Raw genomic sequence first — 27810 nt, forward strand, 5'->3', positions numbered from 1 at the left:
TGGAGCATCAGATAACCTACTTCTATTCCTAACTTTGCAGAAGTGGGGCATTTAACCTTCTCCTCTGAGTCTGCTCATTCAGAAAACGCCTGCCCTCACGCTGGCCTGCTCTCAGTTCCACATGGGCCGCCCAGCTTCTCTTCCAGAGCCTTTGCCCAGAAAGCCCTGCACTGGAAGTCCCAGCCTTCTCTGACTGTCTCAGATTAGACTGTACCCTTCTAGTCCATGTGTTCAGAGTGCCTGTAGTATTTCTCTGAAGACAGAACTTACCACAATGTGTAACTGCATGTTTATGTGGCTGCTTAATTGATGCCTGTCTTTCTTATCAGACTATAAACTACATTAGGGCGGGTCTGTTTTGCTTACCCTGCTATGGGCAACATCCACCATGGTGTGCTGTACTACATGTTGGGCACAAAGAAGGAATTCAACAGACAATTGTTGGATCAAATGTTTGATTGAGGGGGAATAGAACTATATGGCTCCTAAACTTCTTCAGTCTTAAAGGAGGTTAGTATTCACAGTCTAATAAAAAGTAGTGCCATTAGGGTTGTGTTCCACCACCACCACTCCCCAAAAAACCGTAAGCCAGGTGACACAGACAACAGTGTGATAACTAAGCCCCTTCTCTCAGCCCCTTCAGCCATAACTGGTTCTTCGGTATCTTTCTTAAAAGTTTCTGTAGCTTTAACAGATACTTCAACAACCTCATCAGTCTATCTCTGCAAATCTTTTTGAATGAACTAAGCTTATCCTTTTGAGTGGAACTCTAGTCCTCCATAAACAAACCGCGTCTCCATTAGCTATAGCAATGCTAGCAGGGCCTATAAATGATTAGAGACCATTTTCTTCTTGTCTTTTTTCTTTAACTGGAGTTTCTAGACCTTCTATACAAACCACAGTTTTGTGGTTCATTTTTATTTTACATTTTTAAATGTAGTAAAATACACAGAACATAAAATTGACCATTTTAACCATTTTAAATGTACATTTCGGTGGTATTAAGTACATTTATATTCTTGTTAAACCATCATCATCATCACCTATCTCCAGGTGTTGTTTTTTAAATGAAACATTAATAGCCAGTGGAGTAAAAATAATATAGCTATTGTCCAGGAGTATTTAAGGTTAAAATTTAGAGCAAATCCTTACAAATTTTCCATAAAGAGATAAAATTACAAATGCTTATTAAGGACAATACTTAAGTTACTTGTGAAAAAAAGTAGATGCATGGGGACAGGCCACTACCTTTGAACAGCAGCTGGACATTCTGAGAATGCCGGCTCTGCGACCACAACACACTAACAGGTGAAAGCCTTGCCTAGAACTCATCTCCCTCGAAGCAGTGTTGACAGGTGCTCTCCACTGAAGGCTTCGAATGTGCTGGGCACTCTGATAAGTGAGTTACTGGTACTATTCCTCACAACCATCCTCAAAGTAGGTACTATCTCCATTTTACATATAAGGAAACTGAGCTATACAGAGAGGAATTTACTTGCCCAAAGTCTCATAGTTAGAAAGCAGCAGATCTGGGATTGAAGTCAGAGCCATTTGGTACCTGAGCCAGCATTCCATAGAAGTGACCAGCTTCTAATGAAGGCATACAGTTTGGTATTGGGTAGGTCTGGTGCCTCTGAGAGTGCCCTGTGGGCTTCTGTGTGTGCCAGAATATGGAATGTTCATGCTAAAGGGAATGTCTGGCAACTCGTTAACTGCCAGGGTTCAACGAGGAGTGGGTACTTAAGGAAGCGGTGAACCAAGCAGACCTCCCCACTATCTCCCCACCCAGGTTCACCATGATAAAAGCACTTTCTCAGTTCTACATGGGCCGCGCAACTTTCTCAGGGGATGCTTTGGTACAGCTAATCATGCTTCATTAAGGCCCATGCTGTTTCTTTTTTTGAAGTGGTCATTACTAGCTACAGGACAGTGGTTCCCAGATTTTAATGACATGAGAATGCCCCAGGATGCCTGTTAAAAGTGTTGATTCCCAGGCCCTGCAACCTGGAAGTTGGAAATGAGGAGGCTCTGGGGAACTAGGATCTTTAGGGGATCCTGAAGAAGCAGCCTGCTTCACACACTGACGAACCCTGCTGTCAGGTTGGTCCTTCACATGCTCTTCACACCCAAGGAGGGAGCAGGTTTACCTGTTCACTCTATTCATAGAGTCAGCAAACTTTTATGAGGCAACCACCCAAGTCAGATGCTGTGGTGGCTGCAATTTAACATTTATTTTGTGATTATTTGATTAATGATTATCTCTCACTCTAGACTATAAGCTCCATGAAAGTAAGGTTTTCCAGTCGTGGTCACTGGGCAGAAAATAAAGTCAATGACTATTTGTTAAATGAATGAATGAAGTAAATAATACAATATATGCAAAGACAACTGAAACCCAGTCCTTGTCCTCATTGTGCTTACAACCTAAGTAGTTTGGTATGTAAACACATCACTACATTAAAGAGTTCTTGTATTTTGCCAAATGTGGGCCAGTCAGGAGGCCACTACCTCCCCAGCAAGGCTGAACCCAAACTGGGTTAGGCAAGAAGTTGACAAGTCCAGATCATTAGGACTGGAAGGGTGACCTGAGCTGGGTGAGACAAGGGCAAGTCAGATGGGAAGGAGCCGGGATAGAGATAAGTGGCAGTTGGTCACCAGGCAGACAGGCCAAAGATGGTAACACATGAATTATTAACACTTAGTGCCCCCAGTGGACCAGACTTCCACCTGGAGTGCTTTGCACTCCACTTACTTTATTCCACTTAATTCTTACAGTCATCTATGAGATATCAATTATCAGCTCCATCTTACACTTGGAGAAACTGAGGCTCAAAAAGGTTAAGTCCTAGAAACTAGAAAGTAACTAGAAAGAGCAGTGCTGAGGTTCAAGCCCAGGCAGTATGAGTCCATGGCCTGTGTTGTGTCACACGTTGGGCAGGCAGAATAATTTATAGCTGCAAGGGGACAGGAATGAAGAATCAAAGGAAGGAGGTGGAGAGACAGGAGAAGATTTCACATGTATAAAGTTGCACCAGGAGGGGCTATGGCCACCACCCTCTGTAAACAGAAGCACACAGAGGTTGTTCTCAACATTCCTGTCTCAAGGTGCTTCATTTTTATCTTAAAAGGTCCTCTAAGGAATTGGATCACTAAGATCTGGTCAGCCTAAGTGTCTCTCACATTATACCCTCACCCCATAGACAATACCTTAATTCTAGCCTCATGTACTTGTCTAGACCATGACAGGGGCATCCTAACTGGTCTCTCCTCCTCGAATCTGCTCTCTATTTACAAGGAATCTTGGGAACACATATCTGGGCATCACCTCTGAATTTGAAACCTTCAAAGCAGCGGTTTGCGATCATGAGTACTCATTAGAATCACCTGGGAAGCCTTTCCAACCCACCAATGCCTGGCTTCACCTCCAAAGATTCTGATTTAATTGACCTGGGGAGGCCCAGACATGAGTATTTTTAAATTTTATTTATTTATGTTTTAGTATTTCAATTACAGTTAACATTCAATATTATTTTGTATTAATTTCAGGTGTTCAGACAGCAGTTAGATAAGCATATGCTTTACATAGTATCCCCCCAATATTTCTGGTACCTACCTAGCACCATACAATATTATTGACTATATTCTCTATGCTGTACTTTACATCCTCATGACTATGTTATAACTGCCAATTTGTACTTCTTTTTTTTTAAAGATTTTATTTATTTATTTTTAGAGGGGAAGGGAAGGAGAGAGGGACAGAAATATCAATGTATGGTTGCCTCTCATGCGTCCCCTGCTGGGAACTGGCCTGCAACCCAGGCATGTGCCCTGACTGGGAATCAAACCGCGGTTGTTTGGTTCTCAGGCCCGCGCTCAATCCACTGAGCTACACCAGCCAGGGCCAATTTTTACTTCTTAATCCCTTCATCTTTTTCACCCAGTCCCCCAACCCCCTTCCCCTCTGGCAACCATCAGGCTGCTCTCTGTCTATGAGTCTATTTCATTTTTGCTTGTTCATTTATTTTGTTCTTTAGATTTCACATGAAGGTGAAATCATATAGTATTTATCTTCTTCTGACTGACCTATTTCACTATAGGTAAGTGAAAGGTAAGCTTTCCTTCTTTTTTATGGCCAAGTAGCATTCCAGTGTGCAAATGGCCCCCTACCTCTTTATCCACTCATCTACTGAAGGGCATAGTGTTGCCTCCATACCTTGTTTATTGTAAATAATGCCACAATAAACATAGGGGTGCATATGTTTTTTTCAAATAGTGTTTTGGGTTTCTTTGAACATATTCCCAGAAATGGAATTGCTGGGTCATAAGGAAGTTCCATTTTTAATTTTTTGAGAAATGGCCACTGTTTTCTGCAGTGGAGGCACCAGTCTACATTCCCACCAACAGTTCATAAGGACCCTCTTTTCTCCACATCCTCTCTATCACTTGTTTCTTGATTTATTGATGATAGTCATTCTAACAAGTGTGAGGTAGTTTCATTGTGCTTTTAATTTGCATATCTCTGATGATTAGTGATGTTGAGCATCTTTTCATGTGTCTATTAACCATCTGTGTGTCCTCTTTGGAGAAGTGTCTATTCAGGTTCTCTGCTCATTTTTTTATAAGATTTTATTACTTATTTATCTTTAGAGGGGAAGGGAAGGAGAGAAGGAGAGAAATATCAATGTATGGTTGCTTCTTGTGAGTCCCCTGCTGGGAACTGGCCTGCAACCCAGGCACATGCCCTGACTGGGAATCGAACCGTGATCGTGTGGTTCGCAGGTCCGCGCTCAATCCACTGAGCTACACTAGCCAGGGCTTTCCTCTGCTCATTATTAACTGGATCGTTTGGGCTTCTTTTTGGTGTTGAGTTGTATGAATTCTTTATAATTTGGGATATTACCCCCTTATCGAATGTGTCATTGGTGAATATCTTCTTCGGTTCAATAGGCTGACTTTTTTCATTGTGTTGATGGTTTCTCCTTTGCTGTGCAAAAACTTTTCAGTTTGATGTAGTCTCATTTGTTTATTTATTTCTTTTGTTTCCCTTACAAGGAGATACATCAGAATATTGCTAAGAGAAATAGATGTGAGTATATTTTTAAAGCTTTCTAGATGCTTCTATATACAGAGCCAACCTTGAGTACTACTAAAGTTTAATGGATGAGATGTCCACCCCTGAGCCCACCATACTAAGCTCAGATTCAATTCTTCTCTCCCACAATTCCTTCCTGCCCCCATGGTCAGTATTCCAACCACACTGGACTCCTGGTGATTCCCTAGAGATTGCTTGCTATTGTAAGCTTCTGGTCTGCAACTCACAAGGTGGCCTTTGTCTGGAAGAGGNTTTAGAGGGGAAGGGAAGGAGAGAAAGAGAGAAATATCAATGTATGGTTGCTTCTTGTGAGTCCCCTGCTGGGAACTGGCCTGCAACCCAGGCACATGCCCTGACTGGGAATCGAACCGTGATTGTGTGGTTCGAAGGTCCGCGCTCAATCCACTGAGCTACACTAGCCAGGGCTTTCCTCTGCTCATTATTAACTGGATCGTTTGGGCTTCTTTTTGGTGTTGAGTTGTATGAATTCTTTATAATTTGGGATATTATCCCCTTATCGAATGTGTCATTGGTGAATATCTTCTTCAGTTCAATAGGCTGACTTTTTTCATTGTGTTGATGGTTTCTCCTTTGCTGTGCAAAAACTTTTCAGTTTGATGTAGTCTTATTTGTTTATTTATTTCTTTTGTTTCCCTTACAAGGAGATACATCAGAATATTGCTAAGAGAAATAGACATGAGTATATTTTTAAAGCTTTCTAGATGCTTCTATATACAGAGCCAACCTTGAGTACTACTGCAGTTTAATGGATGAGATGTCCACCCCTGAGCCCACCATACTAAGCTCAGATTCAATTCTTCTCTCCCACAATTCCTTCCTGCCCCCATGGTCAGTATTCCAACCACACTGGACTCCTGGTGATTCCCCAGAGATTGCTTGCTATTGTAAGCCTCTGGTCTGCAACTCACAATGTGGCCTTTGTCTGGAAGAGGTCCCTACCTCACCTCTGTCAAACTCCTTAGTATTCCTTATTCCTTGGCCCCAAGTCACCTCTTCTGTGATATAGGACCAGGCATATTGGCACTCCTTCACAGGACCAGGACCAGGTATATTGGACCAGGCATATTGGCACTCCTTCCTCTGGGCTTCTACAGCACTGTATACTTATCTCTATGTTAATATGTGTCTATTGTATTGAAACTATTTATACAAATGCTCTCTCCCCTACAAGAAGCAATAGGTGTAATGATGCTTCAGATACCTGTTGTGGCCACTTCGCATCTTCTTGGCCAACCTTTTACTCCAGCCCCAGCTATACTTCTCATCTCTCTATTTCTGCTCAGGGTCTTCTCTCCTGTGCCTAGTAGGTCATCTATGGTACTCACATAGCCCTGCTGAATCATGTTCCAACCCAGAAATGCCAGGGAGTTACTCAGTGGGGCAACCCTTAACCAACAGAGGATGAGAACTGGGCAGATGATTCTGAAGTGCTTTCTCTGCAGCTCTTCTGAGGGTCCTGGGAGGATCAGGCAGGGGCCCAATGTGGTGATACACTCATAATACACTTTGGGGGTAGCTTTCTCTCCTTCCCTGTTTGCTGGGGATTACTTCCCAATATAAACATCCTGCATTCAATTCCTGCTTTTAAGATGTGTTGTTTGGCAAAACTAAGATAAATGGAAAGAACATTAATCTCTGGATCAGAAAACTTAGCCCCACCTCCACCTTTAAGAACTTCAAGACTCTCATTTTGCTATGTATAAAATGAGGATAATCTTTCATTCTTCACGACACTGATGGGAAGGAGAAATTGAACTAAGAGTGGAAATAATTCATAAACTATTAAGCACCATATAAAGCAATGTTATCACTGTGGTTTAGGAGAAATTCCTTTACTACTTACCCTCTAATTATAGAATTCCTCAGGATTTGGTCCTTACCCTCTTCTTTTCTCACTTTTTACTCCATTCCTATGATCTTAACCATTCTTAAGGCTACAACACATCAATGACATCAGAGATATGTCTTTAGTCTAGACCTATGCTATCAAATGAGGTAGCCCCTAGCCACATGTGGCTGTTGAGCACTGGAAATGTGACTGGTTGTAACAGATGTGCTATAAGTGGAAAAGCATGCTGGAATTTAAGACAGTCTAAAAAAAATGTAAAAAGAAAGGAGGAGCTCCTACCCTTCACAACAGCATGGATGGAAGTAGAAAGCATTATGCTAAGTGAAATAAGCCAGGCAGTGAAAGAGAAATACCATACAATCTCACCTATAAGTGGAACCTAATCAATGAAACAAACAAGCAAACAAAACATAAGCAGAGATACTGGAATAAAGAACAGATTGAGAGTTACCAGAGAGGAGGGGGGAGAGGGATAATAGGGGGAGGGCCATCAAGGAGCATATATAAAGGACACATAGACAAAGCCAAATGCCGTAGGTTTGAGAGTGGGAGGTGGGGATGAGTGGGGTGGGGGGCATGGTAGGGTAAAGTGGAGACAACTGTACTTGAACAACAATTAAAAAAGAATGTAAAATATCTCATTAATAACTCTTTATTGTGATGAAATGTTGAAATAATAATATGGGGTGGGCAAAATAGGTTTACAGTTGTTCATGTGGAAAAAGACATGCAGGTTATGATTATTACAGTAGCTTCATTAACTCAAAAGAATGGCACAATGGCACAGTGCACTTAGGTACAATCTCTTCAGTGCTCAAATTGCCAGCCCTCATTATTTACACATCTTGTAGTCTAGTTACTATACTCAAGCACACTTTGTCAAAGTTCTTGCCTACTTTTGCCCACCCCTATATTTTGGATATATCAGGTTACATAAAATATGTTACTAAAATTAATATACATCTTCTAATTTTTAAATTTTAATTTTTATTGTATATTTTTCCACTACTGTTTAGTCCCATTATACCCCCCTCCCTCCAGCAATCACCATAATGTTGTCCATGTTCATGAGTCCTTTTTCCTTTTTGCTCAATCCCTCCACTCCCTAACCTTCCTCTGCACCAGCTGTCATTCTGCTCTCCATCTATGAGTCTGTCCCCATTTTCCTTATTAGTTCTGAAAATGGAGCTGCCTTTCAACCCAGCTATCCACTTCTGGGAATATATCCAAAAGGACCCAAAACACTAGTTTGAAAGAACATAACCACCCCTGTGTTCACTGCAACGTTATTTACAATCGCCAAGATATAGAAACAACCCAAGTGTCCATAGTAGATGTGTGGCTAAAACAACTATGGGACATTTACACGATGGAATACTGCTCAGTTGTGAAAAAAAAAGAAAACTGTACCCTTTGCAACAGTGTAGATGGACCTGGAGAACATTATTCTAAATGAAATAAACCAATCAGAGAAAGACAAATACCACATGATTTCACTCATATATGGGATCTAAAGAACAAACTGAACTAACTTCTTCCACTTTTTAAAAATGTGGCTACTAGAAAAATTGAAATGTGACTTGTGACATTTCCATTCGGTAGTACAGGTCTCTTCTCTGAGGTCCAGATCTGAATGTCCAACTGCTTCTTTGACATTTCCCTTTTCATACTCAATACCTACAAAACAATTCTTCAAAAATTGAACTCAAAACCTTCCCCTCCTTCCAAACTTCTGTAATAGCCTCTAACCTAATCTCCTAAATCTGCTCTTATCCTTCCTGCCACCAATTCATTGCAGCCAGAGTGATCTTTTTAAAACACAAATCTGACCATGTCATTGACTTCCCATTGGTTTAGGATTAAAACTAAAATCCTCGACCTGACTTGCAAGGCCCTGTCCACACCACCTCTCTCATCATCTTTACCCAATGTATGATCTACTCTCGCTGTCCAGCCAGTTTCTGGTAGGTATCCAACTATCTCCTGCTGTGAGATTCTTGCACTTGTTTCCTTCTGCCTAGAATACTCTTTACCCAGCTCATTCCCAGCTACCTCCTAATAATCCTTCAGATATTATTGTTAACGTCATTTTTTTCCCAGAGGAAACTTCCCTGGCCCCCAGAACTTACATTTGGTGGCATTCATCATAATTGTAATTAGTAGTTTGTGTCATCTATCAAATGTTTTTCCTTCCCCAGATGATAAGCTCAGTCAAAGCGATACTGGCTTCCCAGTTGTGTAGCCCAGTACCTGACATAGATGCTTAAACACTTAAATAATTAATAATTATTGATATATAAACTTGTGAACAAATGAATAAAGAGATGCTGAATGAGGTATGGTCATGAAGAAATGATGTGGGGTTTTTAATTTTTTAATTTTAATTGTTTTTTATTATTTTATTTTAGAAATGATGTGTTTTAAAACAAATGTATCAGGTATAAATATCTAAATATGTTATCTATAAATCATAGTTTTTTGGAAGGAAATACATTTACTCCAACAAATTACTCAAAATAATTTAGTGGCTCATGATATTTGGTATTAATTTACAAACCATGCAAGAAAAAAGTCTCATTTATTGGTCCTAATTTTAGATTTTAAACATGTTTTGTCATGTAACCTCTTCATCCAACAGTTTTGAATGATTTCAGAGATACTATCATAGAGCAAGTTCTGAAGCCGCAATGTACAACAGAACTTTATGCAGCAACAGAGACGTTCTGTGTCTGCACCGACCAGTTTAGTAGCCACCAGCCACATGAGGCTACTGAGCACTTGAAATGTGGCTTGAAATGTAAGTGAAGAACATGAATCAAATGAGCTGTGTGTGGCTAATGACTATCAAATTAGACAGCATGCATTGCTTAAAGCCATCACCAAAGACAAGTTCCTAAAATATTTTTGCCCTCAATATATGCCAGGGTTCTTATTAAAATGAGTGTATAACCTCAACAAGTGGCTCGTTTGCATATATAAAATGATCTTTGAGTAAAGTAAACCAGTGATATTGGTATAAAGATTCACTTCAGATGCCAACATCTGCTCTTCAATACTCATGCTTCTTATTTTTAAAAAATGCCAAAGACCCTGTTCCATTTTGCCAGGCCAACACAACAGTATTAATCACAGTAGACTTTAAGATGACCACTGAGAATGAAAGAAGGTCATTCATGGCAAGTATTAATTAGGAACACACAACTCAAGTCTGTCATGGATTTTGCCTCCTAGGCAGTTCCCCCTCCAATGATGCAATAATAAACATGTAAAAAGGTCAAATCAAGAAAGCAATCATGTACTTTTGGAACTGGTAAACAAATAACCGCACTGAGATGTCATGAGGCTTCAACTGTGAGTGAAGTTTTGCCAAGAGAGCCGACATCACTCAACATTAAAAGGCAAGAGACCATTGCCAATGAGATGGTGTCAGCCTTCCGTGCTGACAAAGGAGCTGCTGTGCACAGTCCCAGTTGACTTGAATTTGTATGGTGAACAGATGCCAGTGTAACATCCAGGCTTCTGCTACACAGCAAGTGAGTTGGGTGGGTGGTAAAAGTTTCAGCAGCCTGGAATATGCATCTATATTTCTAGGCTCACAGTTTACCATCTTTAAATACAAGAAAATATACTTCTGCACATGTATTCTAGGACCTCCACAGTCAAGTTGACTTCTGACTACATCACCACCCACATGTACATATGTGCTCAATAATATATCAGTATATTCTGGATCTATCCTTGTATATGTATTTACTATAATTTCAATGAAAGATTAAAATGATGTATTTACAACATAAATTTAAATTCACCCACATGCTTTCTAATTAATGGGTTAAATAAAATACTGACCATATTACAAGGTCTTGTGAGATACGCATGTCTGAAATTTTACCTTCATGAATTTGAAAGGAAGGAGAAATAAATCACAGCAGAGTTAATGACCCTTATTATTTTTAGTAATATTAACTCGCTCTTCAAATGTGGAAATTTCACAGATTTCACAAGAAATCTGTTCATTCATAAATTTATTTCAAATTACTATAGCTGATACTTGTTTCTCTGTGTGTTTTTAATTGATTTTGCTGTGCTCTTTGATATTTTGGAGATGAGAAACAAGTCTTCCCCACAATCTTTGACTCCCAAAGTGCTTCATTCAGAGCTTTCCGACTACTTTGGTGATAGTAATAATGATGGAGTGAGAAGAACAAAGAGTACAGTGTTGTGACACATCCACAGTGAAACAAAGAGTAAGAAGTAGAGATAGCACCAGATAGTAGAGTATCAGCACAGTATAACACAAATATGGATGTGGTGAATGAAGCCTTTGTTTCTGTTATTTATTTAATTATTTGTTGAACAATCATAAAGACAGTTGTCTTCCCATTGTGAATTGATTCAAGGCACTCGCTCTTCCAGATGAGCATCCGTTTCCATTTTACTTCCTTAATCTAATAGTGACTTGCTCCTGGGATTCCAGAACCTCAACTCCTCCTGTATTCTGACTTACCATAACCTCCCTTTTCCCTCTGCTCATGCCTCCTCATAAACACACACACACGCACACACACACACACACACACAGATTTGAATTACCTTAACATTTTCTGGCAATGCTTTGTTCTGGGTTAGCCCCACAGCGATCAGAGCTATGACAGCCATGATAAAGGAGAAGCCAAGGATGATCAGTATATTTCTGGAACAAAATCTCTTCAGCCCAGAATCTAAAACCAAAAGCAAAACAGAAAATGTCAACAAGCAATCAACAAACATTGATTTTCCTCCCCTTTCTATATGGTCTAGTATCTACCTGGAGGCATCAAAGACAGATAAAAAGAATCCTTATCCATACTTTCGAAGTAATTCAGTGATCATTCAGAAACAAAAGGCTTTGTCTGAAACGTGATGAGGCAAGGCCAAGACTGAGTTAGGGGCTGTCATGAGGAAAATGGTCAGAATGAGATCTGTGACCAGGTATGGAGCAAGGAGAGAGAAGAATCCCACATGGGCAGTTTGTTTAATAAGTCATGTGAGACTATCAAGGTACAAATAACAAATAACAAAAAGCAAGGATGCCCTCCTTGTTTTTAAAATCTACCACAAAATGTTTAAGATGTGAAAAAGTATTCAGAATACATCATCAAACACCAAAGTCCCACAACTACATGACATTTCGTGGCTTGACACACCCCTGGCATTTCCACCACATTTATATATTAATTAATAATAATGTAGAGGCTGTAAGGTTTTGATTGTTTCATCATTCTCATTATCTTATCTATTCTGTTCCTTATCTCACCTTGTTTTGGGACATGAAAAGCTTCAGGAGAATTATATAAAAGGCAAAGTTACTTTGATCAGAATGAACAGCATATAGTATAGGGAAATAGGGAATCATTGCCCCATTCCCTCCACTCTGACAATTCACTCTCTTCCTCTCCAGATTCCCAAACTATCTCCAAACTTTTTTTAGGCTTTGGGAAAGCAAGCTAAAATAAAGTAATAAAGACACATGGAAGTAAGATGGGTTCTCCAGGATAGATTGCACTTCTCTAAGGTCAAGGCCTGGTATTAAAACAGCTGAAAAAGGGAGCCCAAGCATCCCCTCCTTGTCCCCTCTTGGTCAGCAGCAGCATCTGTACACTGAGATTGGAGCTCCACCTCAAGCTCTTGAGCAGAGGCTTGGACTTAATACAAATGATAGTAACTATAGGGTCTCCAATCTGCATTAACCTCCAGAATCATTTTTCAGTTACAATTGGCATTCAATATTATTGTACATTTCTTTCAGGTATGCAGAATAGTCATTGGACATCTATATAATTTACAAAGTGATCCTTCTGATATTTGAAGTACCCACCTGGCACCGTACATAGTCATTACAGTATTATTGACTATATTCCCTATGTTGTCCTTTACATCCCTGTGAGTGTTTTTTAACTAGCAATTCGTACTTCTTAATTCCTTCACCTTTTTCATCCAGCCCCCACCCCAGCTCCCATCTGGCAATCATCAGTTTGGTCTTTATATCTATGCTTTTGTTTCAGTTTTGTTTATTCATTTCTTTTGTTCTTTAGATCTCAGAAATAAGTGCAATCATACAGTATTTGTCTCTAACTTATTTCACTGAGCATAATACCCTCTATACCCACCCATGTTGTCACAAATGATAAGATTTCATTCTTTTTATGGCCAAGTAATATTCCATTGTAGTATACACCATCTCTTCTTTATTTAGTCATTTATTGATGGACACTTAAGTCACTTCCATAGTTGGCTATTATAACTAATGGTGCAATGGACATAGGGGTCCACATATCTTTCTGAATTAATGCTTTGGATTTCTTTGCATAAGTATCCAGAAGTGGAATTGCTGGCTCAATAAGATAGTTTTATTTTTAATGTTTTGAGGAACCTCTACACTGTTCCCCATGGTGGCCACACCAATTTGCAATCCCACCAACAGGGCACAAGGTCAACTTCTAGAATCTTGAACCAGTACTTATGCATCAGATAAAACAGTATAAAACTTAGGGGGGAAAGTTTTAGCAACACAATTATCTACTGCTTCCAAACAAAAGAACAACAGAAGAAGTATACTACACTTCCTACCTTTTCCACTCCCCAAAGAACCTCAGGTTTGTTCAGATCCCTGCTACTCCTCCAATCAAGCCACACACCTCATGGGAAAGGGATAACCCCCAACTCAGGGATAAGACTGATCTACGTAATCTCACTCCCTCACCAGTGATTGGTTCAACAATGGGTATGTACCCCAAATGGTCCATGAGATTCTGGAGGTAGTCTGCTATGGCAAGTCTAGGAAAGGAGAAGAAGCATTCTCTCTTCTTCCTCAGACACTGCCATACCTGGATGGGATGATATTGAATGATGGCGGGGCAGAAGTGAAGAGAATGAGTTCTTGATGGCATTCTGAGCTCCTGGAACAACCAACCCTGATCCAATATTTCCATAAAACTTACACTTTTTTGAAAAAAATAATTAAGAGTAACATCCCTAATCTGGCAAAGGAAATCGACTTACAGGAAGTCCAGGAAGCTTAGAGAGTCCCAAAGAAGTTGGACCCAAGAAAGCACACACAAAGGCACATCATAATTACATTATTCAAAATTAAAGAGAAGGAGAGAATCTTAAAAGCGGCAAGAGAAAAGGAGACAGTTACCTACAAAAGAATTCCCACAAGACTATCAGCTGATTTCTCAAAAGAACCCTTAGAGGCAAGACAGGGCTGGAAAGAAGTATCCAAAGTCATGAAAGACAAGGATCTACATCCAAAATTACTCTATCCAGCAAAGCTATCATTTAAAATAGTAGGGCAGATCAAATGCTTCCCAGATAAGGTCAAGTTAAAGGAGTTCATCACCAAGCCCTTATTATATGAAATGTTAAAGGAACCTTTCTAAGAAAACTAAGATGATCAAAAATATGAACAGTAAAATGACAAGAAACTATCAACAACCAAACCTAAAAAAAATGAAAACAAAAATGAACTAAGTAAAAAACTAGAACAGGAACAGAATCACAGAAATTGAGATAACGTGGAGGGTTATCAGTGGGGAGGGGGAAGGAAAGGGTGGGAGAAAAGGTATAGAGAATAAGAAGCATAAATGGTAAGTACAAAATAGACAGGGGAAGGTTAAAAATAGTACAGGGAATGAAGAAGCCAAAAACCTTATATGTATGACTGACCCATGGACATGAACTAAGGTAGGGGAATTATGGTGGGAAGGGGAGGTGCAGGGCAGAGGGGAATAAAGAGGAGAGAAAAATGGAGCTCTAATAGCATAATCAATAAAATACTTTTTAAAAACTTATGCTTAGATCCAGTTGAAGTCAGGATTTTAATATCTTGAAGTCAGAACATCCTGATACAACTGGTGTGGCAGAAATGCCCTGTTTGATGCCAGGGCTCTGAATCTGGAAGAGAGCCCCTTAAGTACTCACTACCTACCTCTGGGTTCCCAAAGTCGTGATACTGACAAACAGCTTATAGCAAGTACACGATTTGGATGAACAGTTATAAATCTAGTATCCAATGGCAGCATACAGTGCTTCTACTGTACTGGAATTTTGAATGCTTTACCCTCTTCCAGCTGTTCAAAAAGGTCTCCTTATTTAATTCTTGTGTTTGCATAAGGATGAGAATTTTGCCATCTCATTTTTCTTCTCCATCTATCTAGGCACTAATCTTAGCACTCAGTGAAAAAGACCAACAAGGTTCCTATTCTTTGGAGTTCACAATCTAGTTGGGGAGATAGATAAACCAGGAAAGTAGTACATAAATAAGTGACTTCAGGTCATGATAAGCACTAAGAGGAAGTTAAAACCAAGGAACGTTATATAGTAACTTGCAAGATGAGTTGGGGGGAGGGAGTCAACTGAAGGGCAGGAACACCTCTCTGAGAAGGTAACATTTGAGCCAAGACCTAAGCGATGACTAAACACCAGTGACGACAAAGAATAAGGACATTCAGGAAGAGGGAACAGCAACAGCAAACATTCTGAGGTGGGAAACAGCCTGGTGTTTCTTCCTTTTTCTAATAAGAATTTTTACTAATTCATTATTATCCTTGAGCAGTTGAAAATATAGTTTCCCATATTTGCCTTGCCTATGCAATGATATCCAAATTATTAGACTATATTCAGGTCTTTCATTACATTCTCCTTATTAAAGAAACTGATAAGAAAAAACTTGGATCAGAGAGAAAGTTTAAGAATTTTTCATGCACAATTTTCAAAAGTTTTAGTAACAAAAAATAGTAGTCAGGTTTGTTTTTCTTGTAACTGACTAGATTACCCAGAGAGACGTAATTTAAAATACTGTTTTCTATGGCCTATGGCAGGTAGTGCTAGACATGGGGGTCCAGGTGGACGTATGAAAAATGAACCAGTCAGGTGACTACCTCCTCTTCTTGGACCCCCCAGTGCTCTTTCAAATACCGTGCCTGCCACAGCCAAGTTCTAGTATGGAAATTTCACAGTGGCTGCCTGGCCCCTGAAAAGCCCTTCATTTGCCTTGTGGATTACAGCAATGTGGTTTCTATCATACAATGGGAAATGATTTCATGAAATATTTTCATCAAAAGTATCTTATGGCAAAGTGTTTTGTTTTCCTTTGAATCGTCTCATTATGCTGGAGAATTCAAGACTACCTCTTCCCTTCCATTTTTTTTTCATGTGATAAATGAGAAGGATTTTCCGTTTAAAGTAAGAGAATAGGTAGAAGTTTCAGCTCTTCATTTAACAGAGAAACAAAGTTGAAGGAAACCCAAGCTTTGAGTGGACACAGACTGATTTCAAGACAAGTAGCTATGTCAGAGATAGAAAAAGAAAGGCTTTTGATTCTTGCAGAAACATTCATTATGACATCCTATTACAGTGAAGTTAGTATACTATCAGAGTGAAGATCAGAATTATTTAATTTTATCCTCAGTCAAAATTCTGTACAGAGAAATCTCAGCATCTTAACTTCATGATACCAAAGATATCTTAAAATTGTACTCCATTAATAATAAGATTTGGGGTGTTGGCCAGATGTGGTGGGTCTCAGGCAAAAATGAAAGTTTTGCTTTTCCAGTTCTGCAGATCCAGTGTGACTCACTAGATTCCGATTGTTTCCAGTTTCTGACAGGTCACATCCAGACTAAGCTTGGCTTGTCACATAGAGAACAAAGCAGCAAACATAGACAAGCACCAGTGAATAAACAGTGCAGCGCTATGGACCTGCCTATGTTTACGCAGCCCAGTGATTGAACCGTCACTGAAGCTCAAGAAACTGGTCCTAAACCGGCCTTGCTATTCCCCCAGTTCCCAGAGTCAAAGTCTCCACACCATCTCTACCATCTTTCTTTCTCTCCATCAAGGAGTTCTTCTTAGTGACATATTTAAATTATTCTCACACTAGGGCTTTAAGTTCTTTCTCAATCACTTCATTCCTTAGGGGGGTGCCTTAGACCAGTCACCTTCTGTGATGCTATCCGCTCCTGTTCCTGTCCCCACCTCTTCTACAAAAGCACTTTCAGATATCCCTCACTCCCTTTCTAAATCTTTTCCCTATCAGAATCCATACCTTGTGTGGCTGCAGAAACCTTCCATACTTGACATTGCTGGAGCTCTTCCTGATCAAGAATTTAAGGTAGCTTCTTACTTCCAGGTGAAAGCTACACTGGTCTACCTAGATCTCCCAGCCCTTTGGAAATTTAAGCTCTTCCCATCTCACCATTCCAATAAACAGATATTTGTTTGAAAGATCATAATGGTTAACATAATGACCAGTAGAATGTAAGTTCTCTGAGTGAAGGGACTTTTTTTCCCCTGGCTTGTTCATTGCTGTATTCCCAATTGAATGAATAGGTGAATTTTGGGTTCTGACTTTTCCTGGAAATTTCTGAGATTTCCTTCACTTGGAATCCAATGTCTTTCTTTCTTTGCTAAGTCTTTTCCTTGTCTCCTTCAAAATCAGCCTCAATAGGAGGATGTGCTCCCCTCAGTGTGCTTCAGGGCTCAGTTGTTCTTCTGGTAGTCATCTCGTCCTGTGCTATCTCTAGATATTTAATGGATTCACCCATTTCATTTTGGGAGTACTATAGCTGTTGTTGGGGGAGAGGGCTGTGCTTCATTTACTCTTTAAATTAGTCATTCAACATTTATTTGTTAGATATGTTATGCTATGCACTAGACCTGCCCTAGGCTCTGAGCTACAGCAGTGAACAAAACAGATAAATGACCCCATTTTCATGGTGCTATATTCTACTTTGGGGGAAAAGACAATGAACAAGATAAATAAGTACAATTTATAGTGTGTTACCTAATTATAACTGTTAAGGAAGGAAAGAAAGGAAAAATGAAAAGCGAGGATAGGGTAGTTAGGAAAGGCCTCTCTGAGATGATGATATTGAGTATAAGAAGAATGCAGGTATACCTCTAGGGCAAGAGCATATAAGGCAAGCAGAACTGCATGTGCAAAGGCCCTGAAATGAGACAATGCCTGACCAGGAGTCCAATGTGGCCAGAAGAGTGATGAGGGGAGAATAGTAAGAGATGGTCAAAGGGGTGGCTAGTTGCCTTGCTTGTAAGACCTTGCAGGTTCCACTGAGAGTTTTTCCTTTACCTAAAATGCTATGACTTATTTCTAGTCATTTGTATAATCCACACTCAGCACCAGCATTGGGGCCTTTAAAGTCCTCAGAGAAGGGAGGGTATGGCTTTTTAGACAGCACATCCCTGCCTCTTGTGAGGAGGTACTAAAGGTACTTCAATGAGGTCAGGTCATGAGACAACCACACAGCCAAGTTTGAAGTCCTGGCTCTGTTAGAATTGAGCTTGTGCCAAGACCAAGGCTGGGAAGATGCGGCAAGAAGGAGTAAACACCATCACATGAAGGTCTTCTCTATACCTTGTGATCTTGGCAGCTGATAACCAAAGCACATTGACTGAGTGAGCATTATCATGAGAAGTTACCAAGCCAACAGTCACCAGTACCCATCAGCAAAAAGTCAGATTCCATAGACTTCTGAGGGGTGGCTCAAGTGCAAGCAGAGTCCAGACAAGCTCACCTTTGCTCAGTCTAAGTCTCCAGTTCCTCATGCGCAAAACGGGAGTCCTAATAGTACCTACATCATAGCGTTGCTAAGTCATATTCATCCAGCTAACAATATATAACAGCCTGGGCTTAGAGCCTTCAATTCCAAATTCTGCTCTTAGCACTTTAAATGTACCAACTAATATAACCCTCACTACAACCCTATGTGGTAATGCTATTATCTATATCAGTTTCCCAGAACTGCCACAACAAATTACCACAAACTTGGTGGTGCTTTAACAGAAATTTATTCTCTCACACTTTGGAGGCCAGAAGTCCCGGTGTCAACAGGGCCAAAGTTTCCTTTCTTGCCTCTTCTACCTTCTGCTGGCTCTTGGAGCTCCTTGGCTTGTGGCTATCTCACTTCGATCTCTGCCTCCATTTGCACGTGGCCTTTTTTCCTCTCCTTTGACTTATCAGGACAGCAACCATTGGATTTAGGATCCACCTTAAATCCAGAATTATCTCATTTTAAGATCCTTAATTATATTTGCAGAGACTCTACTTCTAAATAAGGTCATAATTACAGGTACTATTATTATTATCATTATTATCACTTTACAGATTAAGAAACAGAGTCACAGAGAGGTTAAGTTGCCCAAAATTACACAGATGTAAATGTTGGTGTCCAGAATTAAACACGGGTATCCTGGGTCCAGAGGCTAAGCGTTTCACCACTGTGTTGCCCTATATCATATAACTGTGGCTTACTGCAGTGCCTGGTACATGGTACTAATGCTGTATGTGGAAGTCAGTCTCATCACCCAGAAATGAAAAATGACTGGCTTTGATGATTTGGCTGGAGGGGCTGTCTGGACCATGATCAATAATGATACTAGACAATGTCATACCTTTAAAAATATAAAAGTGATTGGTCCCTGAGAGTCAGAAGCTGACAGCTAGGTGGCCAAGGTGGAAATTATGATTCTCAGGGAGTTTGAGGACTTGCTCAAAGTCATAACTCTCGCAAATGGCAGTGCAAGGATTTGATCCTAGTCTCTCCATTCCACTGCTTCATCCATGGCCCTGAATTAGAGACATGTAGAAATTACTCAGGTTCATTCCTTTTCATTTACCCGATGCAAAAGAACTCACCCAGATGGCAATGGGAAGATCTTAGTCTATTTCATATTCCCCAACCCCATTTTTTCCCAGTTAATAAATCCAGACTCAAGTTTGAAGATAAAGCAGTTTAATTTGGTTGGAGTTTTTTCCTGCCTGCTTTTAAATCAAGGAAGTCAGTGCAATGTCAATAAATATACAAATGTTAAAAATGAACTTCGAGGCATCAGCGATGACCAGTTAGTTAAAGGGCAAAAGTGAAAGGAGATGGAGGGAAAACAAGATGGGCATGGGAATGACAGAGAATAAGGGCAGAAGAAAGATGTGTGTTTAGGGAAATGAAAAGAGAAGTAGAAAGACAGGTAATTGAGTACATAACCCATGTCCTATCTCACTGATTTTTTGAACCACAGACTTCAAAGAAAGTTATTTGCATTACTTATGATCTTTTATTTCTACTCTTTCAAATGTTAATTATCTGATGATTCTTGGTTCACAGCTCTTTGGTCAGAAAAGGAGTGCATTTACCTTAAATTAGCCTGGGTGATCCTAGGTGAATGCCTCAGAGGCTCAGCTTTGGGTGGAAAGAGCCCATTTAGTGACATACAGGAAGTGGAAACAGGAGAGGCGTTTGGGGGTGGGGAAACAAGCTCTTCCTGCCAATCCCCATGCTCCCTACCCCATAGTTCTTCTTGTTGTGGGTTGCAATCCTCTCAGCTTAGTAGCAAATAACTGACTTTGCACTTGGTGTGACTGACTCTAAAAACGTTAATGACTGCAAAAATCAAATGCCAACGTGGGCTCTATCTGTGGGAAATAAGGAAGCAAAAGAGTCCCCTTCCCTTGCTTTCCTCCCCACTTCCTCCCACCATACCATCTACCTCCTCATCCACACCCTTTGGCCTTTCCTAAATTCTTTTGGACATAGATTGCATGGAGCACAATAGGTCTTTGTGGGCATTGTGGAATCTCATAGTCAAATAGAGGCAAGGGAGGGTTAGCAAGGAGGAGGGTTGTTTCCGTCAAAGTGATATCACTGAGACTGCAGACAGGAATTCCCTGTGTCCCAGCCAACAAGCGTAACAATCTCGTGTATTGATGGTCTCTGCAGTAAGCACATTGCTTCCACTAAATGAATCCTCTTCCACATCTGAAATTGAAGAATTATGCCCTGGGGACTCTACAATTTCTCAAAGCAGCTGCATTTCTCAACAAGCCTTGGTTATTTGTAGCCAATGAGAAAGATTGAGAAAATCTGTACTGACCATATATCACTGGTGTGGGAGTGAACTGACCCACCCACGTCACCTAGCCTTACAGTTCACTGTGTTCTATATCTTACATTCATAATTCCTCTCATTTCTACCTGCCTGTTTTTGTATATATAAGGTACAAAAGTCAGAAGCAACATAAAAATATTCCTCCAGCAAAATATGGCATAACAAAATAAGAAATGACAAACTGGGGAAAATGTTTATGACCATGAAATACTTGGTTTCCTTTATATATATAGTCATTAAAACACATTAAGAAAATGATCAACAAGAGTTCAATAAAAATAAATAAATAAATAAATAAAAATAAAAATAAAAAAATTTAAAAAGAAGAAAAAAAAGAAAATTGTCAACCCACCTAATAGAAAAATGGACAAAGCATATGAATATACAATTCAGAAAAAGAAATATGTACATCCTCAATATATTAAATGTATTCTAATTAACCTTAATTAAGGAAATGTAAACAAAAAACAATAAGATACTTTTATCACTTATCAAAATAGCAAATTTTAAAAGTTTGATAAATATGTAATAATATTACATACATATTAGAATAGCCAAAATAAAAATATTGACACTACCAAATGTTGACAAGTATGCAGGGCAACTGGAACTTTTTTACACTGCTGTTATGAATGTAAAATGACCCTGGCTGGTGTAGCTCAGTGGATTGAGTGCGGGCCTGTGAACCACATGATTGTGGTTCGATTCCCAGTCAGGGCACATGCCTGGGTTGCAGGCCAGTTCCCAGCAGGGTACTCAAGAGAGACAACCATACATTGATATTTCTCTCCTTCTCTCCTTCCCTTCCCCTCTATAGATAAATAAATAAAATCTTAAAAAAAAAGAATGTAAAATGGCAGAGACACTTTTCAAAGAGTTTGGCAGTTTCTTATAAAGTTAAACATGTACTTACCCTATGACCAAGCAATCCCACTATTAAGTATTTGCCCAAGAAGAATTAAGACAAAAACCTGTGTCCACAAAAACTGTGCCTATATTTCTAATAGCATTATTCATTATCAAAAACTCAAAATAATCCAAATGCTCACCAACTAGTGAATGTACCAAAATTGTAATAAAACCATATGATGGAATTCTACTCAGCAATGGAAAGGGCATAAACTACTGATAAATGCAATGAGATGTATGAAACTCAAAAGCCTTATGCTAAATGACAGAAGGCAGACTCAAAAGGCTACGTACTATATGATTTCATTTATATGCTATTCTGGAAGAGGCAAAGCTAAGGACAAAAAATTAAATCGGTGAGCAAAAGTGCAGAGACAGGAAGTCAACTACAAAGGACCACAAGGAAACTTTTTGAGATGACAGAATACTCTTGGAAAAGAATACTTTTGGTTAGATAACTATACATATTTATTAAAATTCATGGAACTGTACACCTGAAAAGGGTAAATTTAACTGAAAATTCAATAAAGAAATTGTATATATCAACAAGGGTGTGGGGAAACAGGCACTTCTTACATATTAGTTGGAGTAAAAATTCATATTACCTCTTTGGCGGGGGGGGGAAATTTTGCAATATTATCAAAAAGTACATATATCTTTTGACCCAAGAATTCTACTTCTAGAAATTTAATATGCTGATGACATTTATGAATGTATAAAAAGTTGCACATATAAGGATGTTGAATGTAGCATTATTTGTAAAAGTAAGACTAAAAATGACTAAAGGTCCATAAGGTCCATTAATTGAGGTCTGGCTATATGAATTCTGGTACAGCTATACATAATAGTATGCAGGCATAGAAAAGGTTGAGATCCATGAATGTTGATGCAAACTGTCTTCAAATGTTTTATATGTTAAAAGCAAGATATAGAATAATGTGTGCAGTATGTTCTTACTGGGTAAAGGCATAGTCAACTCTGAAAAGTTATAGATTCACTAAGAGGACTCAGCATATACTCATACTTGCAGCTAAGATTCATTATAGTGAAAGGATATGAAGCAAAATCAGCAAAGAGAAAGTATGAGACAAAGTCTGGGGAAAACCAGATGCAAGTGTCCCAAGGGTCTTCCCTCAACTGTGAGGGAAGTAAAGTCCATAGGACATAATTCCCCCAAATGTGAAATGTCTATCAGGGAAGCATACCAGAGACCCTGTTCCCAAAGTTTTCATTAAAGGCTAGTACAATAGGCACCTTCCATCTAGCATTCACCAATATTCCAAATCCCCCAAAGGAAAGTGGATGCCCAGCACAAACCAGATGCCCTGCACAAATAGTCCAGGCACAGCAAGCCAACCCCGTCAATTCTCAGAATGGTAAGAACATCCCTGAAACCCAAACTCCCCGACACCAGCCATGGGCCCACCGTGCAAGTGGGTCCCCCAAGGATAGCAGTTCCTGCCTGCATGTTAATTCCCTTCTGCACTGAACAATTCTTAAAATATTTTACCACATGATCTTCCATACTCCCTCTTTTTCCCCCTCCCTTCCCTCTTCTCTTTCCTCTGGCCCTCCCTTATCTATCTTCCTTCCTTTGTTCCTTCCTTCCTTAATTCTCTAAAAAATTTAAATTTCTTAATAGAAATTTCTGATCACCCACAGGCTTTGGGTTGAAGAATGTTTCCAGTTTGGAGTAAATGGTAAAGATGGTAGGAGCCTGGAAGATGGGCATGGGAGGTGGGAAGTTGTACCCTGGTGGTCTATTGTTGACTTTTCTGCTATCTGCCCACTCACCTACCCTACTAGCCACTCACCAACCTGGTTAGTCCAAGCAGCCATCTCTTGGTCTCCACTGATTAATTCTTTCCAGATCAATATCATCTCTTTTGTATACTTTGGGACGGAATTGTCAGGTCTCACTTGGTAGGACTTTGGATAGATTCAAAGCTCTGTCTTGAGGGAAATTTGGCACTGCCTCTTAAGCACCTCTTCTGTTATATATCAGTACAAGAAGGAATGCTGTCTGAGTGCGATGTAACACAGTTTCTAAATGCCCATGGTAATTCTGTCACAGACCATCTGGTATCTAAGCAGCTGGCTCTCTTCAGCCATCAACACTGAGTAACGACATTTCAGATACTAACGCGTGAAAACTCAATCTTACATTGATTAGCATCTAGTTTTTGTCAAAGGTGTGGCAGATACAACTGATGCTTGGGAGGGGCAATCTAAGAGTCCCCAGATTTTCTTAAAGCATATTTTCTGTATTTATTTAGTAAGGTAGAAGGAAGGAAGGGTTAGAGAAAGGTCCCTGGACCTTGGAGAAAGAAGTGTCCTCCTCAAGCAAAATTCGTTAAGACCAATACATGACAGATGAGAGCAGGTCCTACCAAAATTGCCCACTCTTTAAAAAGTATGTTCAATCTTTTGACCTGAGTATTTTCTCAAATCCAGAGTACAACTAAGAAAGTGGTGTCCTTCTCAATTTTGTACCCTAAATGAAGAAAGAATGTGTGAATATAGTGATTTCAGGTCATCTGCATGGAGTGAAAAGGCAACAACTAAAAGAATTGATCAGTGTAGTATGTCTCCAGTAAGGTCTAGGAGGAGAAGGTACTTACTTAGGCCCATGACTCACGTATGCCATTTTCCTAAAAGTTCTTCCTTCATAGTGATGAAAGATGAGCCTCCTAAAATATCAATAATCAAACTAACAGCTCCTACTATTACTTGATGTTCACCAAGTTATCTTGCCATGATAGCTTGAAAAAAAAAAATTAGCTGGACATTGTTAAACAGTAAGTGGGTGTGAATGCCCATCTTTTATGTCTATTTTTTACATGTTTGGTTTCAGAAGATTCTCATTCTTTTTGTTCCACAAGGGAAAATAGATCATCTTTTACCCAAGTACAGCACAATATGTGCCCTTCTTGCTCACAACTAGGCGGTCTGCTCTTTCGAATTTGCTCAGACTCACCAAGGTAGGAGGGCTGCAGCAGGACAAGGAAGCAGATTTGGAAGGTCAAAGTAGATGGGATGGTTCTACCCTGACAGATGTGGCTCAGTGGGTTGGGTGTCATCCCACAAATGGAAAGGTTGCTGGTTTATACCCAGACAGGGTTATGAGTCAGGTCCCTGTTTGGCATCATGCAAGAGGCAGCCAATCCTTTCTCTCCCTCGATTTTCCCCCTCCCTTCCCCTTTCTCTAAAACTAAGTAAATAAAATTTAAAATTTTAAAAATTTAAAAGAGAGATTCTGTATGCTTTTTCTTCTTTGGAATTACAATGTTTTGAATGGAGGAAAAAGTGTATTGACCTCAGAAAAAACTCAGGATACCCAACAAAAGGAAGCATAAAATATGGTACTTGGGGGTGATGGATAAAATATTTTAAATTCTTCCTAGAAATATCTGCAAACCCAAAGACTCTGGGCGCACGTGATTTGAAGAGGAAAATTTTACTCTACCTTCCGGGAAAGTCTTCATTATCTACAATTGACCTCAGGGAATGACGCAATGGTAGACTCATCTTTAGGGACAAGACAGTTAACTTGAATTACAAAGACATGTTGGGCCCACCCTCCACCTATTCTCTCAGGACTGGGAGGGGAAAGGTTACTTCCTATCTCCTCAGAGCTTTGGTATTTTTGTTCCACTTTTCTTACCTTCAGGTCTCTCCCTATGCATCCCCAGTGAGCTAATCTAGGCCACACTGATTCTTGTTTGTTTGGTTGGTTGTTTTTTTCCCCCTGCACTGTGCATTCCTAAACTCCACCTCCCCACAACTCACTCACTCTCTGATCACCACTCCTGAATTCTGCCCCACCATTCCTATAGCAGGGGTGTCCAACCTTTTGGCATCTCTGGGCCACACTGGAAGAATTGTCTTGGGCCACACATTAAATACACAAACACTAATGAAAAATGCTAAGTGAAAAAAAAAAAAGGTTTTAAGTAAATTTACGATTTTGTTTGGGGCTGACTTCATCGCCATCCTGGGCTGCAGGTGGCCTGTGAGCCACATGTTGGACATCCTTGTATGAAAGCCACTCACACAAATATCCAAAGAACAATTTCCCATATTTATACTCCCTGTAGAATTTGATGCTGTTAACTTTTGTTTAATCCTCACTTGAGGATGTTTATTGATTGTATAAAGAGAGGAAGGCAGGAAGGTGGAGAGAGAGAAACATCCATGTGAGAGAGAAATACTGATCAGTTGCTACATACCCCTGACCAGGGATTGAACCTGCAACCTAGGTATGTGCCTTGACTGGGAATCAAACCCACAACCTTTTTGGTGTACAGGATGATACTACAACTGAGCCACCCAGCCAGGGCTTGACACTATTAATTTCTTGACACTGCAAACACTCTTTCTTGGCTCTTAGAACACTGGGCTCTTCTAGTAGTCCTCCTACTTTTCTGACCTCTACTTTGCTGGCTTCTCTCTCTCCGTGTACCCTGTAAATAGGGATGTACCACAGAGCTCCATCTTGGAAACTTGGCACATCTCATTTTAAATACATTCACCCAACTGAACGATGATGATTCCCTAATTTTTATGGGGATGACTCCTTAATCTCTATAGCAATGATTCCCTGATGTGTACCTCCAGTCCAGGACTTTCTCTTGACTCCCAATCTATAATTCTAGTCCCCCACTGGACATTTCTCTTTCTGTACTCCAGCTCACCATGTTCTTTCTCACTCTAATTTTTCTGCATGATCTTCTCAGCGAAGGTCACTACCATGCCCCCAGCTTCCCGACTCCTTTTTCTTCCAATCAAACTCCTGGTTTTATTGATTATACCCACTAAAAATCTCTCAAATCTATTTATTTATTCTTTATTTCTTGACTGGATTCCTACAACAGCTTCTTTAGTGGCCTGCCCACATCTAGCTCTTCCCTTTCCAATCCATCTTCAACTTTGAAGCCAACATGACCCATATAACAGTGCAGACCTAATTATGCAATCCACCATGTCAACTTCTTCAATGATACCCATGTGTCTCAAAATAAAAGTCAAACTCTTTAACAACAAGTTTAAGGCCATGTCCCCACACATAGGTCGAGGTATTAGTTTCTAAACTGGCCCTTCTTTGTCATATTCTCACACAATGTCCTTTTTCTTTCTTCTCCTTAAAATACTATTTTCTCTCTTCTTTATGTAGCTAACTCCAGCTTATGAGGAAATTGAGGCTGGGGATCATCAGTTTACATGTCACCACTTCTAGGAAGTCTTCTTAAAAGTCTTCTGCCCTTCTCTAATGATGAATTAAATACTCTCCTTTGCATCTGTCTCAGCACCCCTCCCACAATGCTATACATAGCCTTTCACCCATGTCAGTCTCATTGAGAACACTTTGTGAACAGAGTGTACCTTTTAGATCTCCAGAAATCATCAGAGGTCTGGCCTATGTCACTACTCCATATGTTAGTTGAACAAATGACTGGATAAGATTGATTTGAATGTTTATCACACAATGGTTTCTATCAAGAGCAGGGAGGTTGCTGTTTGATTATTACAAATGTGTTTTAACGTCTCAACTCCATGCTTCTATTTTTAGTGAGCTGCCAGGCAACCTCATCTTCAGTTTGCATGTATTGTAGGAAACAGGAAGGCAGATGTTTGGGCAGTAAATCCCAAACCTGGATCCCAGAGCTTAGTCATGAACTCCATGAAATATTTTCTCACTGAATTACCAGAAATAATAGAGTCAAGTGATGTGTTTATAATAGAAGGAAATACACATTTAGTCCTTTCTAAGCAAGAATAGCTAACTCTGCATTGTTTCAGAGAATGAATCACTCTGATCAAAGAGAGGCTGTACACTTAGGTACAACCAACGCATCTCCTTTATAACTATGTAATGACCCAGTGGGATAGAACCTCAACCCTGACTCTTACTAGCTATGTGACTTGGGCAAGTTACTTAACCTTTCAAACTTTTTATTTTCTAGGCCAAAATTCTATCACTTACTTTAGGAAATTGATG

General features: G+C 39.8%; 1 protein-coding gene across 4 annotated transcripts in view; it reads right to left on the bottom strand.

Annotated features, from left to right (window-relative positions):
• The window catches only part of ENTPD1 (ectonucleoside triphosphate diphosphohydrolase 1), a 102401-nt gene that overhangs the window by 40873 nt on the left and 33718 nt on the right, over positions 1 to 27810 (bottom strand). For 2 of the 4 annotated variants that reach the window (XM_037050860.1, XM_037050859.1), the window contains exon 2: positions 11556 to 11683. The exons of 1 other annotated variant lie outside the window; for it this stretch is intronic. In XM_037050860.1, the coding sequence (XP_036906755.1) occupies positions 11556 to 11683 (128 nt within the window). Of the gene's footprint in view, positions 1 to 11555; positions 11684 to 19412; positions 19562 to 27810 lie in introns of those variants that run through there. One more of the 4 variants, XM_037050861.1, reaches the window with a different exon arrangement.

Source organism: Sturnira hondurensis, unplaced genomic scaffold, assembly GCF_014824575.4.
Source record: "Sturnira hondurensis isolate 20B ecotype Veracruz unplaced genomic scaffold, ASM1482457v3 Scaffold0006849, whole genome shotgun sequence".
Taxonomy (NCBI): domain Eukaryota; kingdom Metazoa; phylum Chordata; class Mammalia; order Chiroptera; family Phyllostomidae; genus Sturnira; species Sturnira hondurensis.